This window comes from Eleutherodactylus coqui, chromosome 9 (genome assembly GCF_035609145.1).
Source record: "Eleutherodactylus coqui strain aEleCoq1 chromosome 9, aEleCoq1.hap1, whole genome shotgun sequence".
Lineage (NCBI taxonomy): Eukaryota > Metazoa > Chordata > Amphibia > Anura > Eleutherodactylidae > Eleutherodactylus > Eleutherodactylus coqui.
Genome location: NC_089845.1, coordinates 52,737,249 through 52,756,153, shown reverse-complemented (window position 1 = coordinate 52,756,153; position 18,905 = coordinate 52,737,249). Strand labels below are relative to the sequence as shown.

Genomic DNA, 18,905 nt, shown 5'->3' with positions numbered 1-18,905 from the left:
ACACATGCGGGAAAGCACCTGCAGCATGCTCCATTTTGTGTGGTTTCCCACACGGACAGCTCCCGCTGAAGCCTATGGAAGACGTCCGGTCCCGCGGCACGGACGCAGCTGTCACTGCGTCCTTGCCGCGGGACTGTGGAAAAGCAGGAGTTAAAAAAAAAAAGAGGTGTGCATGGCGCATGTGCGGGGCACGCTGCAGGTGTGCCAAGCACACCCACTGGGCAGAAGAAGAAGATCCGGCCACGGCGAACATGAACCCACAGCGTCCAAACAGGTAAGTATAAATCTATTTTTTGGCCTTGTGTCTGCAGGAAAGGAGGGACCTGCTGCGGTATTTTGCATGGGGAATCCGTGCGGGCCTGGATTTCCCTGTGGACATGAGGCCTAAAGGCGTGTTTAAAAGAATCAAAAGAATGGTGGAAAAGTAAAGTTGATTTATTTTCCATGAATTGCCATTAGAGATGAGCGAGCACCCAAATGCTCGGGTCCGTGTTATTCGAGTCGAGCTTTTCGTAAAATTCGAGAGCTCTACTCGAGTAACGAACCCCATTGACTACAATGGGAGACTCGAGCATTTTTGTATGTGGGACTCCGGGTCCTAAGCTTTTTTTTCTCTCCCCCTTTCTCCCTCTCCCCCTCTCTCCCTCCCTCCTCCCTCTCTCTGTTTTTTAATGCACCTTACCAGTGTTTCATGTGGGTGCTGCTGCTGACACGGCGCATGTCAAGTCGCTAGTCCAGTTCTGCCTGGATGCATCCCAGCATATCATCTGTCATCGATTCCGCTGATCTGGACTACCAACTTGACATCTGTAGTGTCATCAAAGATGCAGTTTCATATAATTTTGGTTGTTATAGGTCAATTCATATATGAATAAATCAGCTTTGCTTTTGCGCCATTCTTTTTGAATCACCCTGTATGATATCAAATCTTGCAGGGAAGGAAGTTGCAAGACTTTCAGCTCTCACATTTGCTGAATCTCATCTTGCTTTGAAAAAAAAAAAAACACCACAAGTTTGACAACTTACAACTACTTTACAACTTTACAACTATATAGGGATACAAGTATATAGGGAACCTCTACTACGAATCGTATGTTAATTCAAATACCCTGCAGCTTTCCTGGCGACCCCTTCGCATACCATAGATTGTTTTACTACAATGTACAGATAATATACAGTTCTCTAATATTTCCTGCAAAGCATCTTCAAACCTAATAGTCTTTACACACCAACCTTCACATTTCTCCATGAATTTGCCAGACTAAAGGATTTTCAATGTTTCATAAGCTGCTAATTCTTTCATGATGTTATAAAGAAGCTCTGATAAATGTTACACGCTTGGTTAATTTTTATGTAAAATTGCTCACTGTAAAATAATTGATGACTTACTAGGCACAGGCCATTTCTCCCATACTAGGCAACTATATTATTTCTTCCATATGATGCTCATACATGTTCTATGTATGCAGAGCACATGGTAAAGCCATCACAAATCGCACGTCATCTGAGAAGAACAGGTGGAGAGTCGTCCAGACACTGATCCTTTGTCGAGGTGCTTCTTCTGTAAATGTAGATTCTTGTTTTATTGAGCTGGATCTCACAGCACCTGTCTGTCTGCAGCCCTTGTGCATGCTAAAAAATAACAAAAGAGTCTATACCCCCCCGCCCCCCTGTCCCGGGTCACCTCCACTCACCCTTTCAAGTCTATTTTAACTCTTCCGCATTTATTTAGTTTCTACACTCTCCTTCAGAGCCTGATGACAATATCCCCCACACCCTATATACTCTAATGAACCTTATACCTATACATATATGGATACTGGCTGCTGACCAGTTCATGAAGTTTTATGTATACGGTACTACCCTATTTATTTAAAAGATGGTTGGCCCATTGTACAGAACACTTTTTACCTCTTGTGTCAACCCTACTTTCTCATGGATTGTAGACCCTTGGAAGCTGGGTTCTCACTCCTGTTCAAACTGTTGATTAGTTTAAGGGGATTGCCCAGTTAAACTATTGATAGCCTATTTGTAGAATAATCCATCAATAATAAGTAAGCAAGGGTCTTCCACCCAGGATACCTGCTAATCAGCTGTTCACCAGGGCAAATCACTTGTGCATTCAGTGGAATTCTGCAGGAAGCAGACAGCTCCGTTCTCACTGCAGTGGCCAATCTTGGTATTGCAGGCAATGTTTTAATTCAACTCAATGAGAACATAGATCATCCTCAGGTTAGGCTATCAGTAGTTGATCGGTAAGAGTCTTCCACCTGGGACCACCACTGATCAGCTGTTAGCCAGATTGGTGTGCTTTGTATATTGAGCTATTTTCTGCAGGAAGCAGACAGCTCCATCCCCACTATAGTGGTCAGGCTTGGTATTACAGGCATTGAAGTGACTGGGAACTTTGCCTGCAATGCTAAGCCTGGCCATTGCAGTGAAAACGGGATTGTCTGCTTATTGCAAAAATTAGCTGAATGCACAAAGTACATTGACCTGGCAAATAGCTGATCAGTGGGGGTCCAGACCTCCGCCAATCTACTATTGATGGCTTAAACTGATGATAGGCTATCAGTAGTTTACAACTGGACAACCTCTTTAATAGTGTATGCAACATCTGATATTCTCTAGACATGTACCCTGTGATTTGTAAAGTGCTGTAGTACATGCCAGTGCTATATAAAAATTATTATGTATTACCTTGAAAAACCCATTTAAGTATTTTAACAAACAAAAGAGGCTTCAAAATCTGTGAAAATACTATTATCACCTGGATTACCCATTGTCTGGCACTACTGTTCTTTGGCCAGAGCAGTAAAATGGTTTCTATCTTTACTGGCACACTGGACATCAGACACAGCAGTATTATGCTTGGCACTAACACTATTATAAATGGCATCAGTCATTACTTTAATATAATTGTCTCCAACTGAGGACCAATGCATGCCATTTGACTTGAAACTTTTTTCACTATTAGATCCGGCACACGAAAACAGCAACAGAGAGCAACTAAAATGTTACTATTTCTCAAAGCAAACATTTTCAAAGGCCCTTAAATTCCATCCTGGGGTTCCAGAAACCCCACAAAGACCATCATAACTATTATCTTAAAGGCCCCTATTGTAACAACAAAAATATAAGGCCTTTTATTATTTACAGGACTAGCGAAATTAAACTTCCCCAACTCAGAGGCCTCTGGAAGGGCCTTCTGCTGCTCCAAATGAGACGAAATTTGGACAACGGTCGCTTCAGACAATGTGCTTACCATTTATGAAAAAAAAATTAATAAAAAAGTCGCAGATATGTGGCGCTGTAGCTATGCAAATCTCACTACAAACATTCATTTTGTCCCACTTGGGTTTCAAAAACACTCTCCAATTGTTAACCCATGTTTCCCACTGCTGAATGTAGCGAGTCAGCTTTAGGCCTCCTTCATATGGGTGACACGATATCACCGCAAGAAAATCACAGCGATATCGCATCGTGGTCGGTGCAATATCACTGCATTTTCTCGTAGCAATACCACAATTTTGTGGCACTACAAAGTCGCAAGTGGTGCTACAAAGTTGCGCAACTTTGTAGCACCACTAGCGAAGATTTTCAGGGGGGCTTGAAATATAAGCCCTACCCCAAAAATAAGCCATAACTACTGGAAAAAAAGAATACCTTACCTTAGAAGTGCTGTCCAGCTCCGCTACATCTTCTTCCCAGTGCCCGGCACTGTTCTTCATCATCTCTTCTGGCCGGGGACTGAAAAATTCCCCGCCTCTTGGAAGCACTGCCTCTGATTGGCTGAGCGTTGTGACGAATCAAAGTCAGCGCTCCCAGGAGGCGGGATTTTTCAACTCCTGGCCAGAAGAGATGATGAAGAACAGTGCCAGGGACCAGGAAGGAGATGCATTCCTTTTTTAAAATTTTTTCCTGCAGCTAGGGCTTAGTTTAGGGCTTTGACAGTAGGATTTCCTACTGTCAAAGTTGCATTGCACTGCATGAAAACCGTGTTTTCATACGATGCAACAGAAAGGAAGGCTTCATAGAGAAACATGGGGTACAAAACATCGCAAGTCACATGCATATCGCGAAACCCCCAAGATTTTTGACTCGCAGTGTCCCATGCTACAAAACATCACAGATGAAAGCATGGACCCATAGGAAAGCATGGACCTCACTCGCAGCATGAGAAAATCACTCTGTCACCCGTGTGAAAGAAGCCTTACTTGCTACAATATGCTGAGGAATGCTGCCTTTCAGATCTGACACTGATGCAGGTCTATCACGGTAGACTTTGTCTGCTACAGCACCACTTATCGGCGACTTTTTTACTAAAATAGTTTTTTCATAAATGGCGAGCACATTGTCTGAAGTGGTCAGCGTTCGAATTTCATCCATTTGGAGCAGCAAAATGCCCTCCAGAGACCTTTGAGTTGCGGAAGTTTAATTTTGCTAACCCTGTGCTTTATATATAACTGATCACATAGGCCTAGAGACAAACTTTTAAACTTTTTTTTACCTATAGGCAAACTTTTTTCCCCAAAATTTCAGAATGCAAAGTCCTCCCTCAAGTCCATAATGTGCTGTACTGTGCTATCAGTTGTCTTTTGTATTTCACTGAGCATGTAAAGTACCCCAAGACACATGTCTATACCCGCTAAGACCTTGTTTTTGTATAGCTTTTTGTTCCACTAATACATTCACAAACCCCCTCTATGCTGCTACTGACTATCATTCCCTTAACACATGTTATAGCCGACACGTGTTTAATGCCATTAAGATCCACCAGTTGTTCAGTTACCTTCTACAAGTGTGACCATAGCCAAAATGACCTGCACTGAGTGTTTCTAAGCCCTTCTTGTTAGGATGTGGCACAGCTGTTGAGTTCCTTCCTCTCTTCACTTAGCAGTAAGGCAAACCACAAATCTGTAGCATCACTAAAGGAAGTCTTTTACTTTTTTTTGGCAGGTGCTAATAAAATAAAAGGAACAGTTGCGCTGTCCAGCTGTCAGTGCGTTGGGGAGGTTAGCTATCCCGGGTATGTTTCCATATCTTTATTTCACTGCCTGACATGTATAAACAGTCTATACTGGGGCAAGAAGAATACATCATTCATGAGTGTTATGTAGTTCATCATGGAAGGAAGGGGGGGGGGCTGGTCGAAACCTTTATATATGTTAAAAAGTAATGAATAGGGTTCATTTAAAAGCACTATAACAAGGGGGCACAATCTGAGATTAGTTGGGGGGGGGGGGGGGGGGGGGGATCAGAAGCAACACCAGGAGATATGATTTTACTGAAAGAGTAGTAGATGCTTGGAGCAAATTTTCATCAAAAGTGGTTGGAAAATCAACAATAAATTAATTCAAGCTGCTGGGGATAAGTATATAGCTATCCTAAAAGACATACAAAGGAGAGAGAGTATAAGGGGAGAGTAAATGGACCATGTGGTCTTCTTCTGTTGTCATTTCTCTATGTTTATATGTTAACACATACATTGTAATTTTTCGAATCTCTTCCCAACAGAATGCAGCATACCCTAAGGCCGGTGTCACACAGGTATAAGCGCATTAATGTGCACGTTTGTGCAACGGTGTTGTGAATTTTCGCGCACATGCAGTGCAAAAAAAACAAGCAACCATATTGCCATTAATTGAAATGAGCAATTTGTGTAATTAGTTCAATAGGTGTTCCTTCCCTTCGCGAATGTGCAGGAAAATAGAACATGCTATGTATTCCTTTTTGCATTAAAAAAAATGCATGCACAAATACGCTTAAGTGAATGAACCTATTGAAATCAATGGGTTCTATTCACAGTTAATTGCAGGGGTAATTTTTTGTGTATAATACGCAGCAAAAATACATTCATGTGAAACCGGCATATGAACCCACAACCTTCAGGTCGTGAGCGAGAGCTTAGGAGGGCATTTCTGCTGCTTTAGCACTCTGCTACCCACGATTCCCAATGCACCAGATCCCATTCACATATTGTGGAGAAGTCAGTACAGTTTTTAGGGCATTTTGTGGATTTCATATTGATTTTTGCAGCGGGTTTATCCCTGTCGTATGGTAAACCAATTACATAAAGTAACTCATGCTCATACGACCCTGCCAGTCAGGACGCAGACATAACATGCTGTATATAAAGATAATGCTTGATAAATACTTACGCTATTCCATGATGTTCCTGTAGTATGATACTCCTTAATGTATGCTTGTATATCATTCCAAATACTCAGGTATGACTTGACCCAGTCAACATGACGCACATCACTGTGATAAAGTAGAAGTCAAATTAGTAGATTAAACTTGCAACCAGTTTAAAATGTTAATATTTGATGTTTTACATTTTATTGTAGTGTAGCTTTAACAAATGGCGGTTCAGATGGGAAAGTGAGATGTGAGCCCCGTAGGCCAACTGGGTGGAATTATTTAGTAGCTGATGTTGGCTACTGCAGATCCAAGCATGTCCACAACCTGTGGACCTGGTTCTATGGAGATCTGTTGTGAAGGGGGTCAATACCTTTTTCAGAGTAGGTCTTATGTTCAGTGAAACAGGGTACATTAACCCCTTTACGCCACAGGGCGTAACTGTACATCCTGTCAGGGTGGTACTTAGCGCAACAGGACGTACAGTTACACCCTGAGTATAGCGTGAGATCAGAAGAGATCCCGTGTTATCCCACAGCAGGAGCCAGCTGTCACCGATAGCCGGCCTCCCACTGCAACAGCGGAGGTGCATCTGGACAGCGACCCCCACAGTTAGCCCCTTACATGCCGCGATCTATAGAGATAGATCATGGCTCGTAAAGGGTTCACAGAGGGAGCACGGTCGTGTCAACGGAAAAATAAAAAAGTTAGGGCTTTTGAAAGGTGGAGATGAAAATCCCCCCAAAATCTTTGCATCCTCAACGCCAAAATAGGCCGTATCCTTAAGGGGTTAAGGACTGTGTTCCAATCCTGAAAGCTGTACTTCTCCTCGGACAGAACCTAGAGACTGTTACACCTTGCAGGCCAAAGAGGTAGCACCAAACCGTAAGTTGCCTTGTTGACGACTGTGAGCAAAGCTCATGGTTTTGAGGATCCAAGGTGATCTTGAACATATTTCTTTATCTCACTAGGACATTTATATTTCTGTGCTAGTCGCTGGCTAATATCTTAAATCACAGCTGCTAATCCACTACCCATAGATCCGCAGCCTGCAGCTCAGCCGGGGAGACAATTGTGCCTCGGTAATCTCACACATCAATTCTATAAATCAACATTTTATATCAACATGATGACATTCAGAATCACTCTAATCTGTTAGCAACCACCTACAGGAAATATACAGCAGGCATTCACAGGTGGAGTATGGATCGCGCTACGAAGTAGAGCCTGCTCCATACTCTGAATAGCTGATACCTGCCCTAAACGGCTAACTCCCATTGTGGTTATTTAACTACTTAGATGCCATGGCCAATGTTGACTACGACATATAAGCAGCTATCTGGAGGGAGAGCCGTCTCTGGTGCCCCATCACCCCCTGGGATATGATTGTGGAGCGACTTTGGACTGCTACGGCAGCCTGGAGCCTAGTGAACTCTCTCAGGGCTGCCGTGCTTCACTGTCTATTAAGCATGGGGCAAGACTTAAAGGGATTGTCTAGGGTTAGAAAAACACAACACCACCTTTGTCCGTGGGATGTGTCTGGTATTGCAGCTTAGCTCTCATTCACTTCAATGGCGTTGAGCTGCAATACCACATACAACCTTATGGACACGTGTGGTGCTGTGTTTGGAAGAAAGCAGCCATGTTTTTCCAACCCTAGACAAACCCTTTAAAGGGAATCTGTCATCACCATTATGCTGCTCTCTCTGAGCGTAGCATAATGTAGTAATAGGTACAATGATTAGAACATTGTTTGTATTATGTACCTGCAAAGTAGATTTTCAGAAACTTACATTTTATAAGTAGCAAACACACATAAAGGCCTATAGGTAGGGCTGCATTTAGAGCTCATGCTGCCCTAGACACTAAGATTGGATACGTCCTATTAAAGGAGTTGTCCAGACATTCTCTCCGATCCAATTGGACATTGGGCTTGGAACAAGGTTACTGGATACTTGGTGGTACAGTTGCTGAGACACCCATCTAACACCCAGCAAGTATTGTGCACAGGTTCTGCATGTTGGTCAGTTGCATCAGCAAATGTACCACCGAGGTTGCAGTGGCGTCTCTCCAAGCCCAATGTCAGAGCTGGCAGAAGTGTATGCCTGGACAACCCTTCTGAAGGCCCATTTACACTGGCCAATTATTGTCACAGTTTACTCTTTTTGTGATCATAACGATAGATGCTCAATGTTAAAGAAGGAGAAGATCGACAATAAATATTGTTTACCGCTATTTTTAAGGGATCATCATGCTGCTATAAAAGCAATCAGTACTGGAGGCATGATCCGTAAACGTACATACCATCATATGCCACGGTTGTTGTTGTTTTTTTACATTTTTTACAGTAACTGTGGTAATAATGTGCACGGTTTTGCTGATGCATTTTTTTGTGTCGTTTTTACTGCAACCAAAGCATTCTGTGTGAATACAGACAATGGCCAAGTATCAACGGCTGAATTCAGTGACTCACAGGTAGTTCCTTCTCTGGAGGAGTCATTCTCTTTCCAATTTCTTCACTACCTGACTCAGACCTCCCATTGTGATATCTCCTTGCCACAACTTTGCAGAGTTTTCCGCTAGTGTTTTTGGCTCTTTGCTCTTCCAGCACATCCATAACACTAAAGCAACACAACTTCCCCATTCCCCATCCATCCCTATTTAATATCACCATCTTGTTGCTACCCCTAATACAGTTACTACTCCCGATACTATAGCCAACCTAAACCGTTCACCTGTTGTGCTGATAAGTAACTTGAAATACAGTATGGAAGAAAAAAATACTGTTATCTGCTGCACCCTTTACTTCTGCCTCGAATACATCTATTGCCCCATTTTTGTGTCAGTTGTTTTGTCCAGTGGCCACAAATACTGTATTAAGAGACACATAGCACAGCGTTTTTGCATATGCTATCGGTTGCCATCCCAGTCTTCTCTCTCAGATGCTGAAAACAGCATTGGGATGAACCCTTGATGGAACCATAGGCTTTTTTTGTGAAATGGAGACCACTTTGGTCTCCGTTTCACAAGGTTTCAGTTTCTTTTCCGCATTCTAGGAGGATAGAAGAAACATGACAAGACTTTTGTGCCCTCCTAAAATACCGGAAACCAAAATGTTCTCAGTTTCACACTTTACCAACTATGGTTCCATCCAGGGTTCTGTCTCAATGCCATTTTCAGCATTTAAGAGAGAACTCCAAGATGGCAAGCCACAACGAATGCAAAAATTATGTTTGTGACTGTCCCCTTATATAAATATTAATCGTAGTAACCTCAAGTAGTAATTCTATTATACTGAGTGCCCACTAAAACAGTGCCACACATAATTCCATTGAAGTATACAAGGTGGCTTTAAAAATAGTGCCACAAACTAAGCAGCTTCACTATGTACATTTTGTAGACTATATATATTAGTGTGTGTGTGTATGTATACACATTTAGGCCTTAGTCACACGGGCGTTTTTTCACGCGATTTGCGCATCGCATGACGGATGCGCATGCGCAAATCGCGTGACCGGCGCCGAAAAATCGGCCCAAAAATCGCCCGAAAATCTGCTCCTAGCCGCGTTTCATTAGAAACGGGCCGGAGCTGTCCAGCGCATTGCATTCAATGGAGCCGGCAATACAGCGGCTCCATTGAATGCAAGCGCTGTGGGCGTGCGCGGGGTTAATTGTCGGGAAGGGGTTAAATATATAACCCCTTACCTGCAATGCATCCTTAAATGTGAAAAAATAAAAAAAAAGGATGTACTCACCTGCTCCCGGCAGCTGGAGATCCCGGCGGTCGGCCTGCAGTGGGTGTGAAGGAGGTGTGACTCAGGCTTGCCCCTGATTGGCTCAGCGCTGAGCCAATCAGAAGCAAGTCTCAGTCACACCCATTCATGAATTCATGAATGGGTGTGACTGAGCTCAGCCTCTGATTGGCTCAGGCTGAGCCAATCAGGGGCAAGCCTGAGTCACACCTCCTTCACACCCACTGCAGGCCGACCGCCGGGATCTCCAGCTGCCGGGAGCAGGTGAGAACATCCTTTTTTTTTATTTTTTCACATTTAAGGATGCATTGCAGGTAAGGGGTTATATATTTAACCCCTTCCCGACAATTAACCCCGCGCACGCCGGCAGCCCATTGCTTTCAATGGAGCGGCTGTATTGCCGCTCCATTGAATTCAATGGGCAAACATCGTTCTTCTCTGCCACAGCTGTTCCAGCTGTGGCAGAGAAGAATGATTTGTCTTCTATATGTTCTCAATGGGGTCGGCGCTGCTGCCGCCGGCCCCGTTGAGCGCATATAGAGAAGAGAACAGGAATCGCAGATCGCAGATAGGTGCGATCTGCGATTTCTGTTCTCTAATTTATCGGACGAGCGCATAAAAAGCGCTCATGTGTCCGATACCATTGCAAAGCAATGGTTTTAAAAAGTCGCCGGACGCATGCGCATGCGCAAATCGCGGCAATAAACGCCCGTGTGACTAAGCCTTTACACACACCTAAACATTAACTGCCAGTTAGTAACTGCTCACAGATAACTTAACGTGATGGCAATATAGACATCGTACCTCCCAATAAGGCCAGTTTCACATGGGCAACATGTAGTCCATGTTTCCCTATGGAGCCTTTCTATGTGTTGCATCAAATGTGTTGCAAGCAATCATAGCCATTCAATGCGACGGCTGTGATTGGTTTATCGAGTGCTGCAGTGATTGGCTGAGGCACAGCACTCAAGAACCAATCAGAAACAAACACACCAGGAAGCGCTGGCTGAAAACTACAAGCAAGTCTGCCGAGGCTGCACGAGAGGACGCACTGTGGAGCTGACAGCGCCTGTTAGGTGATATTTTTTTTTAATGCAGATAGGCCTTATTTTCGGGCTAGAATACGACTTATAATGTGCAGTGTCCTGTACATTGCACAGCATACGGATGGGGTGTAAAGATGGCCTAGCAGTTGTGTGTGTTGAGTCACTGCTGCCAGGAGAGGAATACGTAGTATGTAACACGCTGGAACCTCTGGAGGAGACACGAAAAAAAGGGAGTTTCTTCCATAACCAGTGCCATACCTATCCATGATATGTTTCTGGTATTTCATTTCAGCCCCATCTACTTCAATGGAGTGATGCTGCAATACCAAATACAACTGATGGACCGGTTTGGCACACAAAAGAAAATGCTTGCCAGAAGATCATAGAAAAAAAGTTTACATTTTCTTGTTTTTTTCATAGTGTGAGGTCTCCAAAACACCAAAATATCAGGTTTTAATGTGTTTTATCTAACAGAAGATTTTAGATTGCAGTGAAATGTATTTGTTTCATAAGACTAACGTATTATTTTTTCCAAAGCCAGACTAACCACATTACCGGCCTAGTGATGTATCACCATCACAATGTTTCTATATTGATGTTGCCTGGATACAACTAACATGCTACTATGATTGCTGTCTCAAAATGTTTTTTTACTGGGAAAGGGACACTGTTGGCTTTATGCCAAAGCTTCAGTTACATACAAGAATAAATGTTAATTACGGTTAACGTGCGTCAGCCATAACAAGCCACAAAAAGTTAGTTTAGTTGATTGTTAGAAAGCATTTCCCTCTATATAAAAATATATAGTTGTGTTGTTTTGTCCTAGTTTTATCTGTGCATAAGATGTTTGAGTGGCAACCAGTATTTCTAAAGTGCCTTGCAAAAGTATTTTCCCTCCCCCACTTGGTGTTTTTCCAGTTTTGTTGAATTACAACAGTAAGGGCTCAGTCAGATGAGTGGATATTCACGCGTTTTTCTGCGCGGAAATAAACGCACTACGTGCGGAAAAAAATCCACATGACCACATCAATTGCCACCCATATATTCTATCTTTTGTAGGTGCTAATTTTTTTCTGCACGAAAAAACGCATGAATATCCGCTAATTTGACTGAGCCCACATTATAATTTTAGATTTTTATGTAATTGACCCAACAAAATAGCACAAATTGTTACAGCAGAATGAAAAAAAGTGTTAAATTTGAAGCCCAGTTATAAATAAATAAAAACTGAGTGCATGAATGGGAGGTGTGAGACATTTATTGCACAGATAAGACCCCCATCAACAGTAATTCAGGGACCATAAACTTTCACTCCCTTATCAGTGTTTAGTTAAAAATGTTTGTGTACCTCTTGTAGCATTCCTGGCCTGACAACCCCCCCCCCCCCAACAGTAATTTAGGACCATAAAACTTTCACTCCGTTATCAGTGCCTAGACAAAAAAGTTTGTTTGCTGTTGCAGAATTCCTTTTAAGTGCGAACCAATCACATCCATATCTGTGCCTTGTCATACGTATGTATGCTATAAGTGTGTATAAATATCCATGCCTCTTCAGATCCAATCCATTTAAGCTGCCTATTGTGCGCGTAAATTGTGCACACATAATACACAGAGCTAGTGCATGTGAATAAGCCCTTAGGCCTGGTCCAATCAATTAACTTCACAAGTTACATAATATGTTGAAAGAGTTCCTCCTGTGTGCAATCAAATAGGAGTGAAAAACCAACGATGAAGAAGCTTCCTTGTCAGCTCTAAATGAGATGGACATTTTCAAAGTGAGCTTGCTAATGTAAAAGTGTTATTCCAGTCTTCTTTGCCTATAGAGATACCTAGATCTCCTTCCCAATGAAGCAAGCATGGGGGCCGCTCCCTCTGAGATCTGTCCAAAATAATCTTATAAAAGTCTTGTGATGCCTTTGGCAAGTTTATTTGAATCAGAGAACGCTAATTCAAAGGTAGTTATGGGTAGAAAAGACAAATTGGGAATCTGAGCAATAAAGTGACATATTCCGAGGAACGTATAAAAAGCTGTTAGGAATTTGAAATTTAGCAAAAATGTCATTAAAGGACATACAATATATTTCTGAGATTGAAATTATCCCTGCAGTGATCCAGTTACTAATTGAGATATCAGGAATAATAAAGGGTATCACCTGTAAAAGTAATTCAGGCAATCTGAAGGGGATAATAGATTTGGAAATCATCATGCGCTTCCATACTGGGATCAAAGCTTCATATGTAAGATAAAGAGATTTAGGTAAAGGAACTCCCAGAGTTATTAGCCATAATTAACATCGGCAGGTATAGTGTTTGGAAACAGTTTTTCTATATCCCCCAAATATTGGCTTTCCAATGTCTGGCTTGATCAATTATGGTTGCATAGTAGTAATAAGAAACTTGTGGATGAGAAGATGCAAAGTGTGGGCTGCCACATGGGAAGATTGCCCTTTCCAAACATGTTTTTTTTTTACATTTCTGTAATTCATGGAAGTAAGACACTGGAACAGGGAAATAGAGAGTCTTAAGCATATATACCTTTTTGGAACTATTAGCATCTTGAGGGTTACTATTCTGTCTACACACGATGCTTCATATTAATGAAAATTGGTTAAATCATGTTTAATATCTTGGAGCAGTGGAATATAATTATTCACAAATAGTGTTCGGGATGGGAAGGATGGTTTAATCCTTAAATAGGTAAGTGAGTCCGGTGCCCAGAGAAATGAGAATTTGCTTTTTGAACTGGAATTAACAGAGACAGGTATATACATACCAAGATTTAGGATTTGGTGACGTTTAGCTTGCTGCTAAATATAATAAGTATTCCAAACACTGCAGGTGATGAAGATCTGGGTTGGCGAGGGCTATAATTACATTGTCCCTAAACAAACTAATTTTGTGTTCTCTTACCCCTATAGTAATTACAGATAACGTTTTTTGTTCTTTATCTTTACCCATTCTGCTAAGGACTCCATGACCAGAGTAAATATTAAAGGTGATAACAGATATCCTTGCCGACTGCCGTTGGAGGTAATAAATGTTTTAGAGGTGTATCCTGATGTTGGTACAGCAGCAGATGAGAGGGAGTATAGTGCCATCATTGAGTCATATGCTTCTCCAGATATCCCACATTTGAGCAGAATTTCACTTAGGTATCCCCCAGTGAACTCTCAAACACCTTCTCAGCATTGAGGGAAAGAAGTCTGAGTTTTTCCGATAAAGTTAATAATGTTTATAAATCTATGGGTACCGTCCACAGAGTACCGACCCTTAACAAATCCTACCTGATTTTGATAAAGCAGAGTGGCTAAAATTTTTGAATGTATTTTTAAGTCAGTGTTACGTAATAATATGAGGCAGAAGTTTCTAAGTCTATCTGGGAATTTCCTTGGTTTGGTGAGAGTAAAAGTTGTGGCATGTAATATCTCTTTGGAGATTGTACCCGTTGTTTGGATATTGTTAAAAGGATATGAGGTGATATGGCAGACTGAACTTTTTCGTTAAACCATCAGGGCCAGGGGTTTGATTTAGTTTAATTGACTTGATAGCACTATTGATTCCTGCTAGAGACACAGGAGCAGATAATGTTTCTAACTACTGCGCTGACACCTTAGGCCTAATTCCCACAGGCGGATTTCCACCGGGTATCAAGCGGCGGAAATCCGCTGCGTTGCCCGCAGCTATTAGGTTCTATTGAACCTAATAGCGCAATGCTCATGGTGCGGAATTCCACCATGGAATTCCGTCCCATGAACTCACCTGTAATCACCCGCGGCATGTTCTATTTGCAGCAGGCGTACGCGCGGACGGCTTTCATTGCAGTCAATGGAAGCCGTCCGTCATGCTATCTTCCGCTGTAGCACAGCGGTAGATAGCATGAAAACGCTTCCCCGCCACCCCACGCCCCATCATATGATGCGGCTGGCGTGTCATGTGATGCTATTGGCATGTCATATATCGCTGCTAGTGCGTCACACGACACTGCCGGTGTGGCATGCGCTGTACTGCACATGCGCGCTGGCACGGAATGCGGGACATTGGGCAGCGGATCCGGAGGTGAGTATGGGGTCTTTGGGCGGGCGCCGTGACGGACTCTGCTGCGGAATTCCGCTTGCGGAGCCCGTCACAGCCGTGGGCACTAGGCCTTAGAAAGCGAAATGGAATTTAAAAAGTTAGATCAAGTGAAGCAAAATAATCAGCTATAGCATTCACTATAGTTTGAGGGCTGAATATTTTTTTGTTTTGTGTATTAAAAATATAAGATATCTTAGAATTAGCAGCTCTAGATTTGAGACACGATGCTAATATTGTACTAGTTATATTATTTTGACTATAATACCTGGCTTTCATTTTCCGTAGTGTTTGTTCATATTTATATAAATCTCGTTGATGTGACTGATCTTGGAGGACATATATCATGTCTCATCTAACTGGGCAGTATTTTGCTTTGTTTAATTGACTTAAGTGAATATTATTGGAGAGATGTGATCTTAATTGGTTTTCTTTTTATCTGCGGCTGCTAAACTTGTAAATTGTCCCCTAATATAAGTTTTATGAGCAAATCATATTGTGGATGGCTGTATTTCAGGCGTGCAGTTGTTATGAAAAAGATCAAGGATGTTTTGGTCAAGTATTTAGAGGAATGTAATAAGTAATTATTCAGTTTGCAAGGGATGGTAGGGGAAAGTTTAAGGGTTTCAGAAATAGAGAGAGCGTAGTGTGTGAAAAAGGTGTAATCATTTTCAGTAAGGTGTTGTGACCTCCATACATCAAGAAAATGTTCTTTTTGTGGAAATTGTTAGAAATTGGTGGGTATTATCTGTCAACCTAGAAGCAGATGAGTCTGGAGATGGCCACATTAGGCTGGGCTCACATGAACAGGTTGGAATTCTGTAGCGGAAGACCTGCAGTCATTTGCGGAAAGTAATTGTGAATGGTCGCAAAATATTGCAGAGCCGAGGGTTTTCCACGCAGATGTATGTGTATTGTCCATGTGGAAGAAAGATCTCACACATTACAGCTTATGTATCTATTTTCCTATGAAGTAACGAGCGTTGCCATCGCTCGTACTTAGAGATGAGCGAGCACGCTTGGTAAAGGCAGATATCTTCTCGAGTATCTGCATACCTGTCTGAGAAAATGCGGGGGGGGGGGGGGGGTTGCCGCCCCCCGCATTTGCTCAGATAAGTATGCAGGTATTCGAGAAGAGTGATGCTCGCTTGAGTATCTGCCTTTATCAAGCGTGCTGGCTCATCTCTACTCGTACTCAGTGTTAATTGCGTATGGGTGACAGAACACTTGCATTCATTGACTTCAAAAAAGGTCATCTGGGCAGAATCTGCGCTAAAATAGAGCATGCGGCAATTATTCTTCTGCTCGCGGAACTCGCAAATTCCTATCTGAACATCTAAGCGAACCCAACAAAAGCTCATGACTTCCAATGCCCACGTATTACGACGTATCGTCCACGCAGACGCTTATCGCAGAATCCACAATTCAAATCCACCTGTGTGAGCCCAGCCTTACTCTGTTAAAATCTCCTGCAATCAGGACAGATCCATTTTTATAATGGTTAATTTTCTTGAAAAAAGTCTGATAAAATGTAGTTAGATTTTAGTTTGGGGGCATAAATGACTGCTATAGTATAATTTGTATTATTTATTGTACAAATCAAGACAATATATCTTCACATTTTTCAATGCAATGATTACTCCTCATTTCTTGTTAATTGCTGGAGCAGCAGGAATATATGTAAAATGTTTGTGTCTTAACTGAAAAACGTCCACCTGATTAAGGTGTAACTCTTGCATGCACATGATGTCTGCATTCAAGCTTTTAGCCTCTTCTAGAGCTTACATAAATGCAGTAAAACACCTTGTGACCAGCTAACAATATGTGGGTATAGAATCTTCTGTAGAAGCCTAATAAATTGCAAACACAATTTAAAACCTGATATTAACATAGATTAACCTCAAACAACACAAACATATGTTTGAGTATCTAACAACCTTTTACTGATGATGCAAGCGGGGGGGGGGGGGGGGGGGGTTAGAAGTTAAGAACCTCTAACTGTAATCTGTAATGTGCATATATGCCATTCCTGGGTTACAATATATATATATATATATATATATATATATATATATATATATATATATATAATATATATATAATCACAATAAATGACCTTGTAGGGTAATAAATAATTATGCATGCCCTTCAACCTACACAATAGGAGAACGTATATGGCCTCTAAATGATATAATTTACATCTCTTAATTTTGTCACCCATTCTTTTTTCAGTCTTATTGTTTGCTTTCCTCTAGGTGAATTTGGAACACTAGTAAGTCCCCAGTCCTAGAGAAGCTCTATCAGCTTGGCAGGAGAGTCAAAAACTATTTTTTGGCCTCCCTCATTAACACTAATTTTAACAGGAAACCCCTATTTGTAGGGGATATTGTTGGCACACAGAATTTTTGTGTCAGTAGCAAATTCGTAACAGTAAGGCAGAGGCGGCAGCATCAAAGGTGTAGAATAAAGTTTAAAATCCTTTTATTGCTTCCATATCGTAAAAGGCAACGTTTCGACTACATGTCTTTTTCAGGCTTTATTCTACACATTTGATGCTTCCGCCTCTGCCTTACTGTTATGGATTGACCTGGGATTGGAGGTCCATGATCCCACTGACTGGTGGCTGTGCATATATCTACCTCGCCCATTTGGGAAAGCTGTGTTTGAGTGCTGCCGGACCTCTATGAATTGAAAGTAGCAAATTCGTAACGTCTTACCAAAATTGCCGCAGTAAAGATGGCAGTGTCTTTAAAGCTGTTTGGAAGGTTTTGTACATTCCTAGCCGCCAGCATCAGTTTATTTTTAAAATAGTAGAAATGTAAAGGGGCGATAACATCTCTTGGAGTTGATGCAGGCAGAGATTTAGGTTTTGGTATTCAGTGCACTCTATCTATTAACAGATCAATTTGAGGTGCGTATGGAATAACTGCAACGAGGAAAAATGTAAGATATTTCGCAAGCTGCTCTAACTGTTTCAGGCATGCCGTGGAATTGCACATAATTAGAGTGAGACTAATCTTCCACTTCCAATTCCAGTGCTTTTACCTCCTCCTCTAGGGCATTATTTATATCCACTAACTTATCTGTTGAGAATTCTGCTATTTTAGATTCAATCAGAGAAGTACGGTCTCCCAGTGCTGGAAACTCTGTATGTTTTTAAAAGCAGCCTTAATGTCTTTCTGGAGTGATGCTCTCAACTGCAGCAACATAGCATTAAGAGATCCCTAAGACACTGGTCTAAGGGAGGAGGACAGAGAGTGTTCATACTGAAGGATGTTGTGTTGAATAATGTGTTGCTGATCAGATACAACATGTGCAGCCACCATTTCAGAGTTAGCTGCAGCATTTGTATATGTAGCAGGTTTGGGTCCTACTTTCTGCACTGTGAGCTCCAGCAAAGGTGCCAGGATTGTGAGAGGGTGAATTATCAGAGGATTCTTGAGAAGGATCAGGTGATGAAGTCAGTGAGGACACTTGTGAAGCTGCAACACTACTGCCATCTGATTCAGTGACCATTCTTTGACCTTCTGGAAGGAAAGAACTCCGAGTCTTGCAGAGTTCAGCTTCTTTTTTGTTTTCCCCATGATGAAGGAGCACTACAAGAGATATGTTATACAATTCTGTCATAAGGGACACACAAATGATGCACCGGAGAGCCGATTTTTAGCCCAGGGCAGTGGAGCTAGTGAATGTACTGCTTACTCTGTTGGTTGCAAGCTTACACCCCCATTAAGCCATTATTTTTATTTTTAACTTGTTTATTTTTTCTATGCTTACATTTTAAAGTACAGTTGAAACATAAAATTGTGTAAATATCAACAAAACTTGGAAAAATTTAGGTGTTCTAAAAGTTTTGACCAGTAGTATATGCAAAGACAGTAATGGTATGTGTTAG

General features: G+C 41.8%; 1 protein-coding gene across 1 annotated transcript in view; it reads right to left on the bottom strand.

Moving 5' to 3' along the window:
- CAP2 (cyclase associated actin cytoskeleton regulatory protein 2) overlaps positions 1–18,905 on the bottom strand; it is a 139,669-nt gene that overhangs the window by 16,500 nt on the left and 104,264 nt on the right. The window contains exon 7 of the mRNA XM_066579397.1: positions 6,162–6,264. Coding sequence (XP_066435494.1) covers positions 6,162–6,264 — 103 coding nt within the window. The remainder of the gene's footprint in view (positions 1–6,161; positions 6,265–18,905) is intronic.